General features: G+C 38.3%; 1 protein-coding gene across 1 annotated transcript; it reads left to right on the forward strand.

Annotated features, from left to right (window-relative positions):
• The first annotated feature begins 1,851 nt into the window (after positions 1–1,851).
• Positions 1,852–22,757, forward strand: LOC139718606 (uncharacterized). Its single transcript, XM_071630072.1, has 5 exons — positions 1,852–1,880; positions 2,781–2,882; positions 5,219–5,256; positions 20,192–20,348; positions 21,190–22,757. Exons 1-5 carry the CDS (start codon positions 1,852–1,854, stop codon positions 21,911–21,913), a joined length of 1,050 nt encoding a protein of 349 aa, XP_071486173.1. The 3' UTR covers positions 21,914–22,757.
• The last annotated feature ends 3,004 nt before the right edge of the window (positions 22,758–25,761 follow it).

The following is a 25,761-nucleotide window of genomic DNA, read 5'->3' on the forward strand; positions in this document are numbered from 1 at the left end:
GTCTTTGGGTATTGACAAGCTGGGATTAATGACCGGTGGAGAAAACTTGGATAGAATAGAAGTAGCAGAGAAGAGCAGGAAAGTGAGCAGATGTGAATGAGAGAAGGAGCTGTGGTTTGTCATTTGGCAGCTTGAGTGGAAGAGATATATGTATACATATATATATAGAGAGAGAGAGAGAAATATAGGGAGAGATTGAGGGAGAGAGAAAAAAATATAGTGAGAGATTGAGGGAGAGAGAGAGAAATATAGGGAGAGATTGAGGGAGGGAGAGAGAGAGAGAGAGAAATATAGGGAGAGATTGAGGGAGAGAGAGAGAAATATAGGGAGAGATTGATGAAAAGAGAGAAAGAAATATAGTGATGTGATGGATGTGGAGAGAATGAAACATATCCATACAGACAGAGGGAGAAACAAACACAGTGTGTACAGACAGAGAAACACAGATTTCAGGTTCGGGTTCAATGACATTTATTTCCAGCAAATATAGATATATATGTAAGTACATCTGTAGAAGTAAAAGCACTTGTGACAAGTATGATTAACAGAAATGAATATGCAGTAGCATAGTAAATATATAGTTTATACAAATAGGAGGAGAGATACAGAGACAGTATCAATCAGAGAAAGAGAAATGCAGAGAAATACAAAGATGGTGACAGACAAAGGGAAGTACATACAGAGTGATAAGCTGAGATGACAATGAAGGGAGAGAAAGACATATGAACAGATAGATTCTGAGAAAGAGAGAAAGGGGGGACACACACACACACACACACACACTCATATGTACACACAACAGACAGAGTGACATAAATAGGAAGAGAAATATATAGACAGTAAACTACACAGAGAAACAGATACAGAAAGAGATAGAAAGATACTGACAGACAAAGGGAAATAGATAAAAAGAGTGAGAAACTGGAGGATAATAAAGGGAGAAAGAAAAAGATATGAACAGATGGATTCTAAGAGACAAACAGAGAATGACATAAAGACACACAACACACACACATACACACACACACATACACACACATATACAAAGAGTGATAATCTGAGAAAGAAACAAAGATGAGATAGGAGAGAAAAACAGAATGTGACAGAGAGGGAGAGAGATGAAGAATGAGATTCTGAGAGAAGAACAGCAAAGATGACAGAGAGAAAAAGACATATAATTAGTGAGATTCTGAGCGAAAAACAGACAGTGGCAGACAAACGATACAGAGAGTGAAACAGACGAAGGTCACAGATAACAGAGAGAGAGATACTGATACAGAGATAGAAGCACAGATAGAGGGAGGGGAGGGGAAGAGGAGAGGGGTGCAAAAAAGGAAAGATGCACAAACAGATTAACAGACAAACAGACAGACAGAGGAAAGGAAGGATCACTGGTACAACAAGACAGAGATGGGCAGACTGAGTGATGGAGAGCCCAGAAGAGACACAAACAGACAAACAGACAGACAGACAGACAGACTGAAAAGGAAGCCATGACAGAGAAACAGATATTCAGGAAGAGGAAGACATAGTGACAGAGAGACATGCAGAGAGAGATATATAGGAAGAGAGAGAAATATATATATATATATAGGAAGAGATATATATATAATAGGAAGAGATAGAGGGAGAGAAGACTCTTTTTAGAAGGAGCTGAATTTCCCACGAAGACACTGACCCGAGTCTGGTGTCCTCGGGGCGAAGACTGGACACATGATACGCCGACACAACGTGTCACTCAATGTGGAGCTGGTAGCTCGGCTTCGCGGGGGCCGGGTTTTTTGTTTCTTTTCATCTCCCCACCGCTCCCCGCTGAAATTTCTCCCCTCGAATTCCACTTGTTCGATTGAGATGGCTCGTGACCGTCAGCCTGCCGCTGAGTGAGTGTGTCAAGAGCTAACCTTGTGCAAATCAGTGCACTTCACAAATTTGGGGTGCTTCGCGGCATAAAACTTGTCCCCCCGTGTAGTGTTTACCTCACATAGTTTTATGCATCTACTGTAGATATGAACCTACTACACTAACATCACCAAGTTTGTGCCTCGATCAGTTTTCCCTTGAAACTGTTCCTGACATCCAAACAACTAAACTATGATTCTCAGGACTATGGTATAATTAAGTGGTTATCAGAATTGAATGACTATTTTTTCCCAATCATGATAAATTTTTGTGAATGCCAGTCGAACACATAGGAATTACTAACAGTCATGTAGTGTAATATATAAGATGTGAATGTAGCGCTAACTGGCAAAATGTTAATCCACTGTGAGATACAGTTTGCTGTGTCTCACATGTGGTACTAGTATTTTTTTTTTGCTTTCTCATGTTGTTAACTTGATATGCACACATGCACAGAGATTGAAGGGATAAATTACTTTATGATAAAAGATGGAATGTGTCATTTTTATGTAAGTGTTATTCATCATAATTTTGAGAGATATGTATATGTTATATCATTCATTCCATTCATAACATAAATCAAAAGTTCATACAGTAAATGTTCGTTAAGGGCCATCTCTTTGCAAGGTACAACATAGATTGGGAACAATTTAGTGAGAATAGATTTGATTTTGCATTTTCTGATGTAGAACCGACCATAGCATATTAATGAATCATAAGTAACACCTGGTAGATGGTTGTTTGTTTCATGGCTATTCTTGTTTTTGTACAGCCTGTGTTTATATATTAGCAGTGAGTGATATGAAGGTCAGTCCTTGTGAAACATGTCGTCACTGCCATTTCTCACCTCAGTCCGTCCAATTTTGTTTTCCCCCCATCAGATCGTTCCTTTCAGCGGAGCCGCAGCGTGCCTCTCCCAGAAATGACACCCACGTCAAGAATGTCTACCGTATCCATGGCAACGGCTGTATCACCCTCGTCAGGTGAGTGAGCCTAGTCCCACATCATTTGACGTAATTGAGACACGTCACAGTACAAAACATTGTCTTCCCGATCAGCATAGGTAGTCTTTACCTTGTTATAAACCAAGATGCATGTTGCATGGTACATTTCAAATATTGTGTAATTTACTGTTTCAAATTCCTCATTGTGTATCTTTGTTATATCAATCTTGTATATCAGGGCATTTTTTTTTCTTATTTGATTCAAAAATTGGTACAGATGAATAAGACACATATACACCATCAATCAGGCTCCTTGGCAAGGAGACTGCTGTGAATTAAGCTGTGGCTAGAATAATGTAAGGTAGTGCTTATAAAATATAAAGGTTAATTCCTGAAGATGGCTGATATTTGTTTCTGAGGGGAATATCAGCATAATGATGACCTTTGAACAGGTCATGGTGTAGCCAGTGACCTGGGCTCTGGAATATGCAAATCTGTGTATTGCAGCAGACAAATGAACAAGCAAACGTGAGGTGTGGGATTGGAATGCATGATTGCAATTGTAAAAGCAGATAGATCTTCGTGAAAAGCAGTGGAATTTCCTCTTTTATTTTTCTAAATGTAGTGGCAGACCTGTCACTTTAAGAAACTGTTTAAGTGCTTTGGATGTGAATTAATGGCTATGATTGCCACTTTATGGCAATGTCACAATGTATGGTAATCATTTCCACTGAAAGACCCCATCAAGGTATATTATGACAAAATGGTTTCACATCAGCATCACATTTCTTATGAAATTGAATGAAAATGATATTGAGGTCAACCAGTCTCTCTATCTATGTCAACAGCAACAACATCGGAAATGAACTAATCATTAAAACGTTTTGATTGAGTCCACTGTAACCTTTCCGTTTCTCTGCTGGCTACAAATTACCTCAAGTATTAGCTTGTGAGTTGTAAATTGTGCGCTCAAAGACAATTTTAAAAAGATGGTTGCCTTCTATCTTATTTTTTGTATCTTTGATATGTTGTCTTTCTGTTTCAACCACACCTTATGTAAACTATACAAATTGCTTAACTCTTTATGTGCCACGTTCGCACATCCGACTCTGTCAATGGCGTGCCAACTTCGCATATTCTGCTCAACAAACAAAGCCACCAAAACCGATTGATAAATCACTAATCCCGCAGCACAATGAAAGTATTTCTCTCCCTTTTATTCCTCCCACATACGGCTTGCATTCTATGTGGTGATTGACTATCAAGCGGTGTTCCCCAACTAGATTTGTGCATATCGAAGTTTCTGTCACGGTGTTATGTGCAAAAGTCATGCCTTTACAGTAATGTAGCAACTGGTCATCCAAAAGATAAATTGAAAATAAATATGCCATACAATTTATATCGAAGCAAAGTTTGGCATTCCTCTTTAACTTTGCTCACTATTGTGTCCACCATAACAGAAATTTGTAGAAGTTATAGAAATTGGGAAAACAGAATTCTTTCTCAAAACATGACTACCTTCGTGTCTCAGAATAACGTGGCACACAAGGGGTTTCCACCATGGCACATAAAGAGTTAAAAGTACACCATGCCATAATGCAAGAAACAACCTGATGGTCATGTTCTCATTTCCTTCACATATCATCAAATTTACCAGTAATCTTTTCAACTATTGCGACTGATTTTTATTCTTGTCCATTTATTCCTTCCATTATTGAAAAAGAAAAACAAGTTATTTAGATATTTACAATGTAGGCAGAGAAATAAATTGTTTCAAAACTATACGTTGAAACCAAAGGACTCCAATAAAGTCTGCTGGCCCAAAGAAATAGTTTAACCAAGAAAAACTAAAGTGAAGAATTGAGAGAAATATATCCACAAACAGCTCATGTCCAACACAAGCATCCAACGCGAAGCAGGAATGTGCCTGAGAAGAATGAAAATGAGCAGCATTAGGTGACAAAAATTGTTCAAAACATATCTGCTAACAGCTCATGCCCAAAACAAGCAACTTAAGATAAAGTAATAAATGTATCTGAGCAGAATAAGTTAATAGGTGTCTCATTAGGTCCCCATCAGGAAGGGGAATGTGAGGGAATGCATACAGAATGAGATATGTCTAAGGGTGCATTTATCAACTCTTTTTTTTTTTCTGCAGAAACAGGTTTTCCAAGCGGCTTTCGGGGATTTTTTTAGAGATGACAAACGCAAAGCTGTTTTGATTATGGGATTCGGAAAGCCTTTTTAAAAACCACAAATTTGTGCTTTCGAAAACAGGTTTTAGCCAGAAAAATGTTTCTAGAAGTGAGATAAACACAAAGCTATTTTGAAACGACTTGGTATTGCACACGCCATATATGATCTTTTCTCCTCAGGTCAAACGGCGCAATGCAGCTGCGCAGCGACAAGGCCAGTTTTATGTTGGCAATGAGTTGATGAATGCAACTTATTTTGGAAGGCATTTGTAAAGGGCTTTGGAAACGACTTTTGAAAGTGGGTACGGAAAGCCATTTCAAACTGGGGAAAGAAGATAAATGCAGCCTATGAGGTTACTCGGCATTTCAGAATAGCTCTTCTTCTATAATAACACCATGATCCTATCAAATCATGAGGGGGATTTCCTCCCCCACCCGCCCCCATCGACTACCCCAGTGCCCCCACCCCTCCAAACAACAAGGGCCCACTCCCATTCCTCACCCCATTGCCTCAAATAAAAAACCTGACAGGATTTGATTGGCTGCAAACCCTGGATGACTTTGCAGTGAGTACTGTCTTCCACCTGTTATGACACTTAAGAAACTTGTCCATGCATTGTTCTACTTTGCAGAATTCATGCTATCATAAATTGTCACAGATACCGTGACAAATGAAAAGACACGAATTTTGTGAAGGAAATGTAATGCATCCTAGCCGATAAGAAGGAAGAAAAAAAAAACTTCATTAGATGTGCTCTGGTGGTGTGTATTTCAGGGCAATACATTGTGTTACGTGCCTAATAGAGCATAGAGTAGCTTGATTTGGAGGAAATGAGCTGTTTTGGCAGACGCTAGTGTACATTAAACCTTCTCAAGACCAGCATCTCAAATTACCCTTGGGATGTATACCCACAAGAAGCCAGTGGTGCGGACAGAATTTTTCAAGTTCTTTCATTCAGTGTCTTGCCATGAAGCTTCATAAGCAAACGAGAAATGTTTAGAAGAATGAGTATTAACTCATTGGAGGAAGATGAATGTGTAAATATGACATTGCTTTGTTTGCTTGCACCTAAAAATTAAAATCGTATGTCAAGATTATGACTGCTCTGTGTACATTTTATGTCAGTAGTTAATTCTAAATGCTCTAGTATTCAATTCTGTGAGACTATGACTTCAAACAAGCAACAGGATCTCAACATCATTAAAAAAAACTTCAAATGTGTAGTCCACATGAGATGATGGGTTTTCTTTGTGTGTACATGTCCACCTTCCACCCTAAAAAAATGCACACACACACACACACACACACACACACACACACACTCACATAATGTTACAATGACAAACCTCACTCATTTGAGAAGATGCAATGTAGGAATGATTCTGAGATAACTGTACACAGGGGAAATACCATGCAAGTAAAACTCTTGTCTGTTTCAACAGATCTTCTGGGATTCCAAAAGAAATGTATCACATTGCATTTAATATTCTTGATTAGGACTTGCAGCTGCACTTGTATGCATGCAGGATTGGCCATAGATAGGTATGTACGTTATTCATGCCATCATTTTGCAGTGCTTAGCTTGCATTGTGAGCAAATGAAAATGATACAATTGTATGTAATTGGTTAACACTTACCTCTGTACAACGTTGTTAGTCATCAAACAATTTGTTGCTCAAAAGCAAAAGTTGAAATACAATTTGAAGACTGTTCTAAGTGTTGATAAAAGATATATTGAAATTGCAGGATCTAATTCAATTCACTGGAAAGCTCAAATGGGAATTGATATACACGTATAGTGCAAGTTGTGCTGTTTTGATATTGCAATGTTTTAGATTGGAAGTAAGTATTTGACAAGACTTCATAGGAGCTGACATATTTACATGAATCTGTGCTTATCTAGGCTCATTTCCATCAAATTATGTTAGGATTGCGCAAGGCTAATGAATGTAAAGTGTGTCATTTCTGCTTAAGGATAAACTGGCGGTATAAATCATTTCAGTGCTATGCAAGGCCGTGTCTTGATTACGCTATCACTGATAGCGGGTAATTGCACATTAGATTAGTGACATTGGCTGCCATACTAGAGCGTTCATCTGATTTCACACATCCATTCATTGCCTTGTCTGCGGTAATTACAACTGACAGTCGCAAGAAGGTCGGCATTTGCTGTGGGCGGGACTGACCGGCATGCTGCTGTGTAGATGCCTATCAGATGTATAGAAAGTAATTAGACCCTAGCGGCAGAGGAAGAGGACCTGCATGTTTTAAATTGATGTTTTCCAGATGGCCAACTTGCTTGCACAATCTATTTTGACAAAGGCAGCAAGGACTCATGTAAGCTTTAGCATACTTATATTTCTTTATTTCAAGGGAATTTTTTATCTTTGTTTTTCGCTACTTTTATTTTCATTGTTTCAGAAAAAAATTACTGAACATGATAGTAGCCAGTGCTGGTTCAAAAAAGGAACCAAAAATCTGTTACCATTCACTTAGTCAATCAGAACTGTATTCATGATTTGCTTAGAAGCACATAAATATGTCTAAAAGGTAAAACTAGAAATTGCAGCAAATGAAATATTGAAAACAAAATACCCCCTTAAGCAAACATCAAGCTATTGACATCACAAACAAATTGCTTTACAGAGAGCTTCATTGGTATGGAATTACCTCAAAGATTTGAGATTCTATGTTACACTCAGTGCTATTTTGTTGATTTCCCTTTATACAGTGTGTCTCTAAAAAAGTAAACCCAACTTCAACAGCAAATTTTCAGAAAACTATAAAATATTTTGCACATTATTTTTTCATGGTTAGATAGTCCAATAAGTCTTCTATCCAATGATACCACGTAGGCTATGTAACTCTCATGCATGTCTGAACATGATTCAACTTAGTGAATGGGTGTGAAATCGTCACTGTGGCAAGTTATTTCTTGCTATTGTCATGCATTCAGGGCATATTTGAAGTTAAATTTTTGTCACATGTTAGGCTTATGATTGCATAACAACTTCAGCAAAGGTTGTTCCTGACACAGGCACACTTCACATGCTTTCCAAACATGGTACAGTTGACAATTGAGCAGAGAGTATTCCTGGAAACTCCTGGAAACAAGAAGTTTCGTGGAAGTTCAAGAAGCTTTTCGGGTGCAGTTCCCCGACAGACAGCCTCCAACAAAAAGAGCCACCTGGTACAATGTGAGAAAGTATGCTGATCACAGAACTTGCCACAGTGATGGTTTCACACCCATTCACTATGTTGAATCATGCTCAGTCATGCATGAGAGTTACATAACCGACGTGGTATCATTGGACAGAGGACTTATTGGACTATCTAACCATGAAAAAATAATATGTAAATATTTTATAGTTTTCTGAAAATTTGCCGTTGAAGTTGGGTTTACTTTTTTTAGAGACACACTGTACAGGAATTCATGTTACCCACATAAGCTTTCACATTTTATGTAGGATGAATGATATCCCTTAAAATTTCAGGATCTTTGCAGGCTAACTCTATACAGGCTTTGAAACCAGTAGCTGCCTTTATTTTCTAATCGCTTACAGTGTTATCAGAATTTTACATTGAACCCGTTGAGGACAGGCTGATTTTGCTACAACATGCATTTTCCATAGACACTTGCCCGAGTATACTCAAGACTCATCTTCAATGGATTAAGCTGCTTTGTATTTACGAGGGATCAGAAACTACCGTAATATTCCCTCCTTTTTTAATATTTGTGGTATCGTACCTGCTTTTTAGTGGCTTTAAAGACAGCAATTAGTCAGATTTGTAAACTTTACATCACAGGCCCTGAAGTTGTGATTTTGTATGATTTTTCAAGTAGGTTATCTTTTGTATAAATATTCATAGTAGTAGTTAGTAGTGATAAAATAATAATGATTATAATAGCGGGCTTTTTATATAGCACATTTCTAACTTGGTAAGAATATCAATACGGTCTACCTACTATTATTACCCCTGTCACTGAATACATTATTTCCAACTAGCAATGTGTTTATTTTCCACTCCCTGGGGAGCATACACGTAAGTGCCACTGACCTGTTATTTCTTATAACCTGCCATGCCCTCCCCCGCCTTCCATGATATACTTCATAACAGGAGGAATGTTGTAACTACCTTTCTATGAAATGTAGCAACATCAATCAAATCTTGCAAAAACAGATACTGGCCAATGATGCCATGCATACAGTCATTGTCAGAACTCTACCTAATCGAGTCCTGCCTGGGACCACCATATCATCTGGCATTCGAAAGCAGATATGATCATAGAGATCAAGTTTCGGGGGGGGGGGGGGGGGGGGGGGGACAATGCGACTGTGTTATGTGCCCTACCAGAAAGTGCACCACGGGCAGAGTGATCCCCGAGTGCCAGAAATCATTTGATATTGCCTAAATTTGATACCCACATTCACACCCACCTTCTCATTTTTCTCGTTTCTTGAATTCGTGCATGGCACTGCGTGAGAGAGTGAGCCAGGATTCAGGATTGTATTCGTTTTCTGCGCTGTGAATTCATTGGCATTTGTGCCATATGTGATTGCTGCAGCCTTCTGCTAGAGAAAGCATGGGGAGTTGCATTATATCTCACCATTGGTCAACCAGTCTCTGTATGTATCTTCACACAAACACACAATTGTAGATACTAGTATTTAGACATGAGCCTAGGCAAGTAATACATGGTAGATGTTGCAAACATGATTTTGAAAAGGGATCTGTGTATCAAATCTTTCAAGATTTTTTGTTGTTGTTGAAGTTCATTTATTTTCTTCTTTTTGTACAACTTTTAATATTTACCACTGTGAGTGGTTTTCAATTTAAGGACTTGAAATCAGGGCCCTATCTTATAAAACTTGTGATAGAAATATAAAACTTGTGATAGAAATCAATCAATCACAAATCTCGTGAAAGCTGCAATCAATGGCAACTTGTAATTGATTGATTGCAGTTCTCCGTCTTAATTTCAATCATAACTTTTTTATAAGATGGATTTGCATTCAATCTTAAAGTTGTGATTGATTTAAATCAATCACAAGTCTTTATAAGACGGGGCCCAGGAGTGCTGAAATATTGTTCACAATGATTTTCCTTTTTCTACTCCCCCCTCCCCTAAAAAAAAGGAAGAGAAGAAAAAGAAGGCATCACAAGAAAAGAACTGTGTATCATCAACGATTAATCTACTCCACAATCACAGCCTCTGTTCTTGTGCATTAAGTATTTCTTGCATATAGTCGAAAAACTTGAAGGATAAGGAGATTGGTATGATGTATAAGTACATTCTGATTTTGTTTTTCTTATAATATCAAAAGAAAAGTCACAGTCAAAATACTTCCTCACAATCCTTCACAATTTCCTGATGTTATATGCTCAAATTCAAGTTTACTGCTAATTTGTTTGTTTTCATGTGTCATTGAAAAATGTGTCCATCAGATGAGTGTGGTCAGTTCCTGTTTTTATGAAATACAGATTTTCACATTTCAATTTAGTTAGCCGGGCAGTCTGAATGAGATGTTAAGTTAAATTTGCTCAAACATTCAAGTGAATTTAAGCCTCTACCAGTAATCATTTCATTCACTCCCCCCGAAAAAATAAAAAGGAGATCTACAAATAGTATACAATTGAACCTCTCATATCCGGACAAGTCGGGACCGGGGCTCATCCGGATAAGGGATTTGGCCGGATACGGGAGACTCAATGCTTTATACATGTACATATACATACACATGTACTGATGTAGCCCATTGTAGTACCACATGTAGTAATGTGTATACTGCAACCTTTTCATTGTTACACTCAGTAACAGACCCCAAAATAGAGGTTCGTGTTTGCAAGAATGAAATCATTTTCTTTTATAAATTCTTGGGATGATTTACCTAAATAATTATTAAGAAATGTATCAAAGTAGATCTTGAAAATAAACAGTACGAGTCGACAAAACTATGCTTCAAAATTTGATCATCACGGCTCGGCAAAGTCGACTGTAGGTCGCCATTGTTAGAGATGGTCTCCCTCTCTCTGTGTGTGTACTGTGTGTGAACAATTTTTGTGTGTTCAATATCATTCATTGCTCAGCCAATGACTCGAAACAATGCATGTCTATGTCATATCGACGGCTGTGTATGGACCTAAGTGGCAATGCGATATGAGAGGACTCGAGCGCATAATCTGTCAATGTTCTTGCGATGATTTGGGGATGTTTGGGGATGTTAAAATGTCTGAAGGTAAGCAATTTGGAAGGAAATTTGATGTAATGTATGTTAATCATGTTGGAAGTAATATGTAATTCATGTGTGTTTGTGTAGGAGTTCTCAAGGAGTTGGGAATCACCCTTTCCTCCCGTAATTATTAAAAAAAGGGAAAAAAAATCACGGCGAGATTGCGTCCGTATAATAGAGAGATCCGGATAAAGGGAGGCCGGATAAGAGAGGTTCAACTGTATATTGAAATAAATGCATAATGAGAACTTTTCCTACCTTGTAACATATAAATGCACATGACTCATAATAAGCAGTGCCACATCAGTAGTAAAAAGCATGCAGGGATATAAGACAGGCTCTTATAATTCCTTTTTTTCATAGGAAGCAAGCAATATTTTGAATTCATGATGAAAATAGATATGTGTGATATACATACAGCTCACTGTAGTTGGGAGTCCTGAATGCGTAACTCAATAATGACTATTTGAAGATTGCCTTGCCGTGCAGTGATCGCCATCTCATGTAAATATCCCGCAGATTCGAGGAGTTCTCCAAGTTTATGAATCTTTATCACAGGTTTATTGCCCTCCAACTCCCCCCTCACCCTCCCCTCCCCCCCCCCCCCCCCCCCCCACCGTTCAGCTCAAAATAGATTGTCATTCATCTTTTCCTGTCAGCATCTCAACTCTCCTGCGTCGCTGTGACAAACATACTCCTGATTGAAGTAGGCACTGCGTGTGAAGGTGCTGAGAATTGATTTTCACTTCTGAGTCGGGAGCGGGAGGGATGCCGTTCCGATGATTTTCTTGTTTTTGTTTTTGTTTTGTTTTGCGTTTTGTTGCTCGAATCAGATATTGCATTTTGGCGCTCTCTGAAATTAGAAATTGATGAACCGTCATTATGATAAAGGCGCATGCGTGATTTGTTGATGACCTCTCAGATTTTGCTGGGTGTTGTTCAGGAAGATATGGCAACCCCACTCTGTGTTTCATGCTTTGTGGTTTTGAGCACAACATTTGCAGAAAGCAGCGTAACCTGGTGTTTCATGGATAAACCTGAAATTGATAGGTACACCACTTTCCACGCCATATATCTGATATTTGTATGTGTATGTCTATGGATATAAAGACTGAAAAAAATTCCCCTTCCATCAAAGAGAAGCTTCAGTCTGGTTGAGAGCAAACTGATGAAAAAGCAACAGGCATAAATGTATTTCTTTATTTATGTCTTATCAATTGTAATCCACCAAATTTGCCATTCTACATTTCTTATTTTGCATTTGTGAAAAAAAGCAATTATATTCTTGAATTTCAAACCTACCTAACCACCCTGGAAAAAAAAAAGAAGAGTGAGTGAATCTTATCTGTGCGTCAGGTAACCAGCTTTCATATCTTTATACAAGAGTATGTGAAGGGAGGATATTTATACATTCTTTGCTATTCCCTTTCAAGATATCTCTGCAATGCAAAATTAATATTCCATTCAATTTGGCTTCCTATCTTCCATACCGAACTCATCTCCCCTTTAATAAAAAGGACAGAAAATCAAATAATCCCTTTGCCTCTGTGGTAGATAACTAATTAATGAAAGAAAAGTGGATGAGAAAAAGTGGAATTGCTCTTAGTCTTTTCTTTCCATAGCGCTCTGTTTTTGCATGCCAGAAAAATATATTCCATTTGATATTGACTTTGTTTTAGGCCTGCATGCCCTACTCCCCTCAAAATAAAAAAACAAACACACACACACACACACACACACACACACACAAGCAGCAGAAGAAATAAGCTGAGTGTTTTTTGTTTAATATTTGCAAGTAGGTAATTTCCTCGATTTGAGAATGAGAAAAAAAAAGAAAAGCGGAGAGTGCCGAGGGCACAGATTCTCAGAAACCTTCTTGGAGTCACCCATGTGTGCACAAACCACTCAGCCCCAAGCCGTCTCGCATCGCAGGAGATTCAACATTTATAGGCACACCACTGACCATCAAGTACTTGGAGCCATTCTCCATCGCCTCTTTGACTCTTCTCTCCCCCCTTTCTCCCCCTTCTCTTTCCCTTCTCTCCCCCCCCCCACAATCATACAAACACACACACACACACACACACACACACACACACACTCACCAGTGGTAGCAGATCGGGGGGGGGGGGGGGGGGGCGCACCATGCGCACGCCCTCTATTTATTTTTGCTAAAACAAAAGAAATAAGCAGAAAAAATAGGGGCGACACATGCGCCCCCTTCAATTTTGCAAAGGGGCCTCCCCTTTATGGAATTCCTGGATGCTCACATTGTCACAACTTTGACTTTTCGTCCCCATTTCTCAATTCCTATTCAATCCTCTGCTTATCTCTATTCCATCGTATTTATGAAGGCTCTGTGACACTTGCTCCTGCGACAATTGCTCCCATGTAATATCTGAATGCTAAGCCAAACATAAAGTCTACCCACAAACATAACCCTAATCCCTAATCCTAATCCTCACATCAAACTAAACCTAAAACTCTTAAGTTCTTCCTAAGTCCTTGGAGAAAATAAGACTGGAGCAAATGTCGCAGAAGCAAATGTTGTGTCACCATCTCTGCTACCATGTTTTGTTTTGAGTTATTTTTCCACCCACCCAATAAGCAAGTACCTGCCATCTTCCTATCAAAATATCATGAGCTTACTCAAATTAACAATTCCTGCGTCATTGTTTTTATTGCATGCGATTGATGAATTGCCCTTTATCAATGTAAATAAACACTTTGATTTTTAATAGGAGCCATGATAAAAATCATGGGCTCACATACTCAGATTGGACTCAAACCACCTCTCAAACCAACAAACTTCTGAATGCCAGACAGACGTCACATCCACTTGTACTCAGTTGATCATATCTTGTGTTTGATAATAAGATATCATATGAGCTTGTCAATGAAATATGTGCAGAGGAAATCAAACTTGCTGATCAGTTGCAATAAAAACAACTCGTTGCAAGAATCATTCATTTGAATAAATCCACAAAACCCGCTGCCATAAGGGATCACAACCATCTATGGTTGTCAGGCAGAAGCTCAGTACTGTAAAAGTGGATATTTTCACGCAGGTAATATTTCGTGCATGGCCTGATAAAGAAAAAGTTTAGCGTGTTTTTAATTCCGCAGAATCAAGACATCAACTACTGGAACATATAGCAAGCAAAAATATTCCCATGCTTTTATTTTCGCGCTAGTTTTTGATTGCACAAAATGCGCAAAAATTTCCACTTTTACAGTGATCTAGTAGATATGATGCCTGTCTTGCAATCAGAAGTTTGTTGGTTCAAGTCCAATTCAAGTATGTGTGCCCATGAGTTTTATTGTGGCTACTACTAAAATACTGTCATGAACTTACCATTAACATTAGTTTTGAGTAATAGTCATTTTCTTTCTATGACATAATTTTCCTCTTTTTTTTACATGTACTCCCTCCCCTCTCTTTCCCTCTTTGTTTATCATAAACATTGTGTGACATTTATGACATGTAGAAGTAAAGTCTTTTCATTTGTCCTAATCATTTGGCATTAGTTTTCTTTACTGTTATGTTTATTTTGCACTTATTATGAAGGTTTGATATTCCCATTTTTACTGATAGTAAGAAAATTATTTTTGCATAATAATTGCATTTCTGTTGCATTTAAAAGCTGACCTTATTGCTCTAAGTTGACCATATCTTGTGTTTAAAAGATAGGGTATTATGTGATCTTGTTAGTGAAATAAGTGAAGGGCTAATCAAACTTGTTGCATTAAAAAACCTTCAGACTCCAGGTATATATGTACTTATATTTTAAGGCTACAAGTTTTGGGGTTTTTTTTATAAGATATGCATTTGATATCAAACAGTTTCCACAAATGCCCTTCTGCCCCTCAACCATCGCATATTGTATTTCTATATCTGTATTTATGTTTCATATGAGTGTGTGTTTGTGTGTGTGTGTTTGAATGTGTGTGTGTGTGTGTTTTGTGTGTTTTGTGTGTATCATGTTTTTTAGGGCCAAAAGGTGACATATCTCCATTCGCTGGAATGCATTAAGAGAATCCCTGTAGCTAATGCCAAGTCTTCCTCATGCTCCACACCCCTTCAGGGCATGCACTGAATCAGATGGGTGTGTGGCTGACTGAAACTAATGGATTACAGTGGATTCAGGGGACGCATTTCAGCCTAATAATCATCAGGGGAATGACAAAAATTGATGGATCTTGAAAAGAATGGTAACAAGAAAAATTATACCTCAGAGGACCATTGGCTCCCATAATTCACGGTGTCTCCATTTCGGCTTCTCTTCCAGAAAATTGTGATGGGATTCAAAAATAGAAATATGCTGATGGCACAGAAGATACGCGTAGGCACAGACATACAAATATACATCCACTTACACGTACACACACAGTTACACTTTCACACAAGGACTATTCATGAATGCAAAAATTTATTGTAAGAGATAAAGAAAGTGGAGCTTGTCTCGTTTTGCATGATTATTTTTTGGTCTTAGGAACATGTGTTTGCTTCATGTACTTCACTCCTTTTCCACTGTATTTCTCAAGCATCATAGAACATATTACTTTTCTCTCTCTCTCTCTCTCTCTCTCTCTCTCTCTCTCTCTCTCTATCTATCTGTTACTTTATCTCTTTTTCTTACTCCACCTCTATTTGCCATGACCAGTGAACCAAAGGAAATGCTGTATGTATCTCAAGGTCTGAGCATGATGCAATGAGCTCAGAATTCAGCCGATTTAGCGTCTGAAATTCTGAATAGCAGCACTATTTTTGTTCAGTTCTGCGGGGACACGGGTTTGATAGCTGGCTCGCATGTTTCACCTCCGTGATCAATAGCTTCTGCTCCATTGAGCATCACCTTGAAAGCCTAGTTTGATTTCAGGGCAGTGAAAACGAAGGGAACGAAGACGGAGCATTGAAGAGACAGACGTCTCGACAACAGCACTCTGTTTGCGATTGTGAAACATGAAATGGAGTATTGGAGATGAGGTGAATTATTTGCCCACGTAACATGATGGCAATTTTAGGAACGGTGTAGCCCGTTGTTGTTATTGTTTCCATGGAGATGCGTAATAGCCTTAGTCTGCCAAAGGAGGATGTTTTTCCCCCCTTTCAGGACTCACAAAAGTGAAGCTGAAGTGACACGATTTCACACAGGGACGAGCTTCAGTAGACTCTGGAGCAAGAAATCACATTGTGCACCAATAAGCTGACTCTCAAAATGGGTTCAAAATAAGATGGGGGTGGGAGGGAAAGTAACAAAAGGGATATTGGGTCTTTCCACACCACTGAAGGAGACTATATTGTGTAGCATCCACCAGAATCCACAGCAGTGTATCAACCTACTGACACAGACTTGCCAATAAGATCTGCTTGACAGCTGACTCGACAATATCTCCTGCTCCGTTACCAGCTCCGTCAGAATCGGTTACCATGGCAACTTGCATAACTGAATGTGCAAATGATAACAGTTTTCAGCCCCATGGTCCTAAGTTTTTGATATTCAAGGCAAAGGGGTTTTCTTATGCAGATATAAGACATGTTTACTTGTAATATGTGTGTTTGTGTATCTATATGTCTATGCTCTTTCATTGGCAAAAGGAATCAATAGGTGTTATTCTTTATGAATGAGCAACATATATCTGTCATTCACGTTGATATCAGTTGAATACTTTGTTTGTGATAGAACTGTTTTATCAGCTCAATTTGTGTTTCTACTTGGCATCTATGTGTAAAGAACATGCTTAGTTTTTAGATGAAAACATTGCTAAATTAGTACATTTGTTGCAAGCTTTTTCCACTTGCTTTCTTTTGCCAAAGTAGGGCAGATCCATGTATGTGCATTTATAAAGTAATGTCAGTATGTACATAGAGTGATTGTATGTGGCCTAATTTGTCCATATTTTGTTCTTCATTTCATCGTTACTCCTTGTTTTCAGTTCTGGTGCCATGTGTCATGTGTATCTGAATGCAATACATAACAAGACAACAGAAAATAACCAGTTGTATTTTCAAAAATAACATGTCAGTGCTTTCAGACAAAGATGTGAACATATTGGGTATAAAGTAGCATATCCACACATTTATGAACTGTGGGTGGGGGGGGGGGGGGAGGAGGAAAAAGACTATCAAAGTAAAATATACCATAATTTATTTCTGTCACTAACTCTTTTGAAATTGAAGGATATTTGAGCTCTATGTCTGGCTTTCACTCATCTTCAATATTGATATCTGAAATTAATTGATTTGCTTTAGTTTTGTTTGTATATTTGAAACCCTTGATTTTCATATGCAGTATATTTTTGTATTGGGTTTTTTTTTTTCTCTTTTTATGCAAAACCAAGATTTTGTAATACTTTATCCATTCCCCTGGCAACTTAGTTGTAATTGGGAGAATTGAGGTGTTACTGATGCAGATAATCTTGTTAAATTAATGCATTTCATTGGTTTGACTGGTTCAGAAGGGGAGATCTGTTGTTTCAGTCAGGTATTTGCTGAAAGAATAAATGATTGTGTTCAACGTTTGAAAATCAGCAGCAGATTCACAACAGGGTTCATACATATCTGTAGGTATACTGGTATGAAACGATGCTGATAATGATGATTATGACATGATCCTTAGTAGAAGTAGTACTGATGACAATAAACATAAACATTTATTCCCATCTGATCAGGGTGATGGCCTTGTCAATGTTAATGCTGCTCTACCAGAGGGCCAATTTTATTACCCCATTACTGGGTATACTATTTTTGCATCTGAGTCAAGAGAGACATATTCTCCTATTGTTGAAGGATGATCATACCAATGTACATAGATATAGCTGCAGATGTTCTATGAATGTATATTACAACTTGCAAGTAGCACATTAAAGCCTTCTTCAGTGCACAGTTCTGACGTCAGCATTGCCACACTGGAAGAATATATTCCTTGCATCAATAGATATGTTACAATTCATTGCCTTTCTGTCTATTTTCATCAGATTCATGACTAGCTGGCAAAGGAAATTTGCCCTAGATCTTTTTCTTTCCTTCATGCTATTCATCATGTTCATTTTTAAGCTCTAGCTGGCTTGGCAATATATTATTTATAAGTCAGCAAGCTAGGTTTGTAATCCTAGCCACGGCACTGGAAGAACATAGTCTTCGCATAATTGAATATGTTGCAATTCATTGAATTTCTGCCCATTTTTATCAGATACATGGCTCACTGGCAAAGGAAATTTGCCTTAGATTTTTTTTTCCCCTTTGAACATGTTCTACTCATGTCCATTTTTACGCTCAAGTAGGTTTAGGAATATTTGTATAATTCCGCAGGACGGGTTTGTAATCCTAGCACCACAAATTCTCATCAAATGAGTGTGAAAATTTTAGTTACAAAGATAGAAAAAATATGTATTTTTTTTGTATGCTTCAGCATTTTCCTCAAAGTATTCTACCTTTTTAAAACAGAAGATGTCAGCTAATTTCAATCAGACTTTTTTCCTGGAAAAGTGCTTTTTGCAGTATGCAACAAGACAGCATTTAATGGAACCGTGTGAAAGCATTTCTTGGGCTTAAGAGGAAATCTAATGTGTTTTATATTCCTCAAGCAAGTTTAAAAGTACTCCTGAGTCAGAGGAAATAGCTTGCTTACCTCTTCACTGCTAGGACAATGATCTCTAGAAGATCTTTGAATTATGCAGCAGATGTGATAAATTCTCAGTCCTTTGCATTTATGTAGAACATCCACAGTAGAAGGCAAATTATACACCCACATAAGTGTCATCTATTTCTGGAGAAAGAGAAAAAACTGCTTTTCTTGAGAAAAATTAAATCAATTTTTGTCAGCAAATCTGTTCAAATATATATTTTGAATTTGGACAGAATTTCAAGGGGTATGCTTATTCTTGAGTCACATTTTCTTGAAGGGTAAGTTTGCCTCCTGCACATGGGCAAACATTCATGTAACAAAAGTATGATGCATGAATTTTGTTGTAGCTGCTGTTTTGGGAGAAATGTTGTGGAGGCTTATGATTGCAAAGTATTTATGTGGAGTCTAAAGACCGTGCAGCCAGCATCGACAGTTAATGGCCAAGGGATAGTGTTGCCTCCATGATAACAAGATAATGTAAACTAAGTCTGGTGCTTTCAGGGGGCTTTTCTCCACAGCTCAATTCAGAGGGTAGTGATCTTTTAATGCACTCCGCTAGGTCACTGACAGTGCCTATGACTGTTGCCGTGGCGCGGAGAGGAGACACGCCATGTTCTCTTGCATTAGGGGAAACATCAAATAAAGATAGTCATTTAGAGATTTTTTTTCCATATTAAAGAGTGTGCCTACTGTGTTTGTGACATGCGGTGTCAGTGCACTATGTGTCTTTCAAAATACTTTGTTTCAAGATCACTACACTGAGTGTGCGAGACCTGACACTGCATTCGTGCAACTAATGTGAAGCTCTTTTATCTTTTTACCAATCTCCCTTCAAGTAAAGAGAAAGCTTGGCAGAGCTGTCACTTTTCAGGATGAACACAGGTGTCATGGAGAATTTAAGATTGTTTTCCCTAAAAGTCTTTGTGCTGAGTTTATTTCAGTTCAGCATTATTTGATGCAGAGAATACAGGTTTTCTCTTTGTATTTATCTTATTTTTTTAAAGGGGAAAGTCAATAAGGATTGATGTGCAGATCAATGAGAAGTTTTTTAGGCACTTCATATTCACATATAATTTGCATACTTCTGTTGCAACATAATATCAATCTACAGGAATTTTTTATATAAAACGTACTAATAAACAGATTTACTATTTTACAAGTCAAAAATTAATGCAACTTTTATGATTCTACTGGTTTAATTTTTATGCAACTTGTTAAACCCAACGAAAATATTGAGTGGAACTGTACTGTAATAAAGTCCCCCTTTATTGCCATCTCATCTCGCTTCCAGGGACCAACATCCAGACAAAAAGTCCTCCGGCTGGCGACGGGGGAAAAGAGAGCAAGGACGCCAATGACCAGACCACGATCTCAGTCGCCGCCTCGGCGGCCAGTCTGATTCTTGTCCTAGTGGCAATCGTCATCTGGTACTTTCTTGTGCGAAAACAGTGAGTTTCCTCAAATCATATCGCCTATCGCCATTAGATTAGATTGCTTTATCCTCGAATTCCAGCATTTTCGACAATAAAAGCTGCATTAACTGCTGATTAACTGTGTAAATACTTAGACCTTGTGAGGCTATGGTAGGGTGGAGATGGGTGTATGTACAGGGTCACCTGAATTATTGTCAGTGATTGTAGCATCTCATGGTAATGACCCAAAACTTTAGCAGCAATTTTTATGGAGGTTTTGAAATTGCTTGCATTGAGGAGTAATAGGAAGTTTAATCAGCCTTGTTAGCTGACTGTAAATATTGTTACTTTTTATTTGTTGCAGTAACCAGTTACTAGATAAGCACTGCAATTAAACCGCGTCTTGAGTCTTAATCTTGTAATGCAGGTCGAGGCAAAACTTTCATGCTATACCCTTTCCATAGTGAATTCAGCAGTAATACAGTTGTGGAACATCTGTTTTCTTTGTATTGTTCAAAAGCAATGAAAACATATATATTGGCTCTATCCTTTAATATTGATCTCATTTTACGAAGTATGTGAAAAAAAAAATCAGATCATTATTTCAATCGTGAAGGTTGAAGTCTTTTCAGAGTTTCAAACCCAAGTAGAGTGCTCTTCTTGGTTGTCAGTATTGGTAATGCATCCCTCATTCATATTTTAGAAGAGCATTTGTGGTATATATTTGCCACATAGATGTATAAACTTTTTCAATAATATCTTTGTGGAAGTGTAAGCAAAATTTGGCCATACTACTTTTGTGGAGGATATGCTTGTTTTTTGGCTTCATATGTTTGGTTTGATGTCTGACATTGGTCATGGCCTCTTTCACCAAAAGATTGCTGTCAAAGACAAAGAGCCATCAGAGACTTGGTAGCCACAAGAGTCATCGTAGCAACCCCGGAAGTCGTCAGGGCAGCTTTCGGGATGGGCACAGTGGGAGCATCAGGGACCACCACAGCAGCAGACACTCGCCAAAGTCCCACCGGTCCAGCAGCTCCCCGAAGTCGCACCACCGCCACTCCGGTTGCCACGACAACAAGGAGATATGCACCTGCCGCAAGTCCTACGACGCGCCCCTGGTGGAGCCGCAGTCGCCTAAGAACACTTCCATGTCGGAGTGCACCGGTAACTCCCCCTTCTGTCCCCATTCCACTCGCTTTCAGCACCCCAACCACCAAAGAACACGTGACTCGGTGCATTCGGAGCTCAGCGACGGCGCTTGCGGCCCCGCAGGATCGATCTGCACGTGCAACATGGAGCAGGGTCAAACAAAGGTCATCACGGGGGCAGAGTTCACGGTGGTGGAGCTGGAGGCACACAATAAGAGACAAATGGAGTCTAAAGACATGCGCAATGGACATGCGACTCCGTTCAGTCTCCGGGACGTGCCCTCCACCAGCGCACAGCAGCAGCCCTTTCCGATCCTGCAGTGCACCTGCCCACACCCTCCTGCGAGCCCCCCTCCAGACTCCCCTTTGGCTGCTGGCCACCGGAAGGTCACCCACGTTCAAAGTGACCCAGGGGTCATAGGTCAGAGAGGGGATGGGGAGATGGTGTGAATCCCAAGTGCAACATATTGACAGCTTTTGTTTATTGAATTCATCACTTTGTACAGCTTATGTTTTTGGCACATACCTTTTGTGGAACAGTCATTCCAATAGTATGACAGGAATATCAATTCTGATTTAGTTCTTTTCAGTCAGTGTCACCTTTGACCTTTCTCGCCTCGAGGCGCGGTCATCATCCTCTCCGGAGCAGTGGCTCATTTTGTTCCAGTTGAGGGTACAGATTTGAGAAATGACGTGACTACAAGGAATTAGGGTGAATCGAGATATGAGTGTGCTTGAACATGACTTCAAGGAATTAGGGTGAATCGATATATGAGTAAGCTTGAGAGAAAGATGTGCCAGGGGTATGACAATGATGGCTGAATGTTTAATCATTTTGCTGTGTAAAAATGTGTCTATCCATTCATATTTCATTGGTTTGCAAGTGAGGGTTTCTTTAAAGGCAAATACGGACAAGGCATGTGAGCATTTTTTGATGATGATATGTGTATCAACCTAGTGACAATATTTCAAGATGTCCCCTCCTTTTGTCCTTTTGGCTTCTGACCTGTGTACTCAGTCACTTCAGAGCCAGAAGAGGGTTGATGTTGTACAATACTTAAATACAGCATTAAAACCCTTCTGGCTCGTAATTGGCAACTCGGAAATGGCATTCACTTTATGACTAGGACCTCATAGAGTACTGTAGTAAGTATTAATGTTGGAATTTTAAGCATCCTGTATTTTGAGAACCAATATTTGCAAGATACTAGTGTTACCTGAAGACATTATTCAGTCTCTGGACATCAAGTTTAAGTTATTCATTTGTGGAGATAATCTCTTGGAAGAAAACTGTTCATACAAATTGATTTTGGAATATACTCCTAGTTATTGGTGCTAATGAGGAGATAAAACTACCATAATCATGTTTCCTACACAAAGAGGTGTTAAATAGGAAGATATTTACATGAACCTCGACTGTTGCCTTGAATAGATAGATGCTGTGAGAATGTGGTCACTCAATGTCGTTTTATTTCACTATCATCCATTTTCAAGGAGGTCATTTCTGTTGTAGCACTGTTTTGGTGCTTTTAAAATATTTCCCAGACTGTTTTCTGTACTTTTTTAATGTTTTGCTGAAGTTTAAGTCATATCAATTCCTTTTTACAGTTTTTTTTCATCAGTTATGTCTTATGCAGACACTTAGTTGACTGGAATTAAGATATGTGTTTTTGTTTTGTTTTTTCAAGCAAAGATTGTTTCATGAATTTTTAATATTGTTATTTCTGGCCTGATCATACTCTTCATCTATGAATGTTTTGTGCCAAATTCAAATTTTGGTTGCAGCCTGTTTTGCATTATGTCTGAAAACTTGATTTGAATCTTAGCTTTCAAAGAGCATGCTGTGTTGGCTATTCACTATTGTCATATCTTTATATAAATTTCATATGTTTTGTAAATTTGCCAATGAGCCAACATTTAAGAGAAATCACAAAGGGGTTGTTGTCATATTCTTGTGCGGATTTTTTTTTTTCAGAGCCTGGTTGATTGTATAAATGTACAGAACAATCTTTGAAACGATGAAATTTTAAGAATGTTAATCTCCCCCAAGCCCTTTTGGTGTACATTTTTTTTTTCATTCCTTCTATTACCCCTCCCACTTTCAGTTTAATTGTTTCATGAAAAAAAAGAATGTGCCTTTGAGATTAATGAATGCCTCAATGTAATGATGGCAAAGAGTTTATAGGTTTGTTACTTTGCTGAACAGATTCAGAATTACATTTCTATCTCAACATCTCAGTATCAAAAGAAACGAAAACAAAAACAGATGCCTTTATTCATATACACTTCAGTGATGAGAAAAGTCCATAATTGTTGGTTCTGTGAGTAATATATTGTCCCCCCACATTTATCTTTCTTACTTATAGTCATGGTTGCTGGCAAGCTGTGAAGCTGTTACAAATTTTCTTTCAAATATGTTGTTATGGCAACACCAAAAAAAAAAAAACTGCACAAAACAAATGTTTACCACTCTGAGGAAAGTCATATGAATAAGCCCGCTCTTTCATACAAACCAAATGAATTTGATTGTAGAGGAAATAAAAAGATTGTATTTCACATATGCTCATCCGTAACAGCAGCTAAAGATTACTAGTATTAGTTGATGAAGTTTTGGAATCTGATTCTGAGATGCTACACTGCTGTCACAGATCATAAGTCCAAGCTATAAAATACAGCATCTATTTATTGTAATAATTTGATTCTGAAAGATACTCAATTTCCTTTACAAACCTCAATTACAGGCTACATAGGATGTGTCATCCATTTGTCGAAATTAATTGGAACTCCAGATATGTGTTGGTGTCCTGCTTTAATTGTGCCATACAACCATTTTTGGTGTGCACTGGGCAGCTCCTCTTCACAACCTGTTAACTCTGATTAGAATGTGGATGTGAAATGGTACCCTTGTCATGTGCTTTCATACATTTAATCTGACAGAGTTACTCTCACATTGCATGATACTCACAGTACGTCATATTTCTGACTCTGCACTTATCATTGAGCAATTTATTTCTCTGTGACATGGCTCTTGTGTCTGGTAACAGCTGTTTCATTGCAGAGGTCATCACCAAAGGCAAGCAACCAATTGTCTATGTATTGGCAACGAGTCTCATTTTGACACCTGTCATAAGAGCATATCAGGGTCCAATTCAGTAGGTACATTAATCTTGTACCAGAAGGTCAGGCCACTTAATTGGAGGGGTGGGCAGAGGGGGTGATGGAGGGGCAGGAAAGGGGAGAGGGGAGATGCCTCCAGAGAGAAAATTAGGGGTAGGGATAGGAAAGGGGAGGAATATTCTTTTACTGAACCTTGTCTCAAAGTAAGGGGAAAAAAGATTATTAATGTGGAGTACAGTACAAGTTTTTGACTGTAAAGTAAATATTACCTCTAGTTTGCTCTCAAAGGTCATTGAAAGTGATCTTACATTTTTGCACCTCAAATATTTGATTTGTCTGAAAAATGTATTTTCATTTAGTACATTACATTCTAACATTTCCTTTATTATTTCACTTTGTAAATTTTATATTCAAAGATCACAGTGTTGTGTTCAAATGTCTACACTAGTCTTGAATGATGTGTGTCATGAAATTTTCATAGAAAACACTATTCTACTTTTAATTTGTATCAAAAATACTGATTTATTTTTCTCGAATAATGGCTACCTCATTATGTGTTTGTTTACAGCCTTTATTCAAGAAAAACTGACTTTGCTGCCATATTTAGAATGGTTTTTAGATTTAGGTATTGTAAATAAGTTTTTTGAGGATAGACAGTAAGCAGAAAGATACAGCTTGACAGTGACTATAAAATTACCTTGGTATGTGGAAGATTGGTGAAAGTATACCCACAATCTGAATTTTTCTCTTAGCTGCATCTACTGGGGTAGTCAAAATTCTTATTACTTTCTACAGATAATCATAAACAGAAACAGAGTTTGTTTGGTGTTTTTTTTCTTAAGATCTTCTACAAGTTAATCCTTTGGTTATGGAAGCCTGACAAGTCCTGTTTTAAAGATGTCTTTCGCTGACTGCAGAACCTGGTAGGGAGTGGGTTAAGTGATGTTCATGAAACATTATTTAGGGATAGATCGTTAGCTACTGTATACGCCGTATATTTCATGAGGTTTTTATTTTCGCAAAATTCGCGAGTCAGATGCTATTTGCGAAATTAAAGACACATGAAAATATTGACTCTGATCCCGATGTGGATGTGACGTACGAATGTACATTTCTCCGTTCAGGACAGGACTCCACGATCGCAAATTTAACTACTCGCGAAATTGTTGGGAATTCCCGAT

The sequence above is a fragment of the Diadema antillarum genome, unplaced genomic scaffold (assembly GCF_040938485.1).
Source record: "Diadema antillarum isolate AM-2024a unplaced genomic scaffold, OU_Dant_1.0 scf00000097, whole genome shotgun sequence".
Lineage (NCBI taxonomy): Eukaryota > Metazoa > Echinodermata > Echinoidea > Diadematoida > Diadematidae > Diadema > Diadema antillarum.

Excerpts from the sequence above, each read along its gene's own strand:
- LOC139718606 (XM_071630072.1), top strand. The coding sequence starts at position 1,852 with ATGGCTCGTGACCGTCAGCCTGCCGCTGA. Across the intron at positions 2,883-5,218 it reads GGCTGTATCACCCTCGTCAG|GTCAAACGGCGCAATGCAGC; the intron begins GTGAGTGAGCCT and ends TTTTCTCCTCAG. Across the intron at positions 20,349-21,189 it reads TACTTTCTTGTGCGAAAACA|ATTGCTGTCAAAGACAAAGA; the intron begins GTGAGTTTCCTC and ends TTTCACCAAAAG.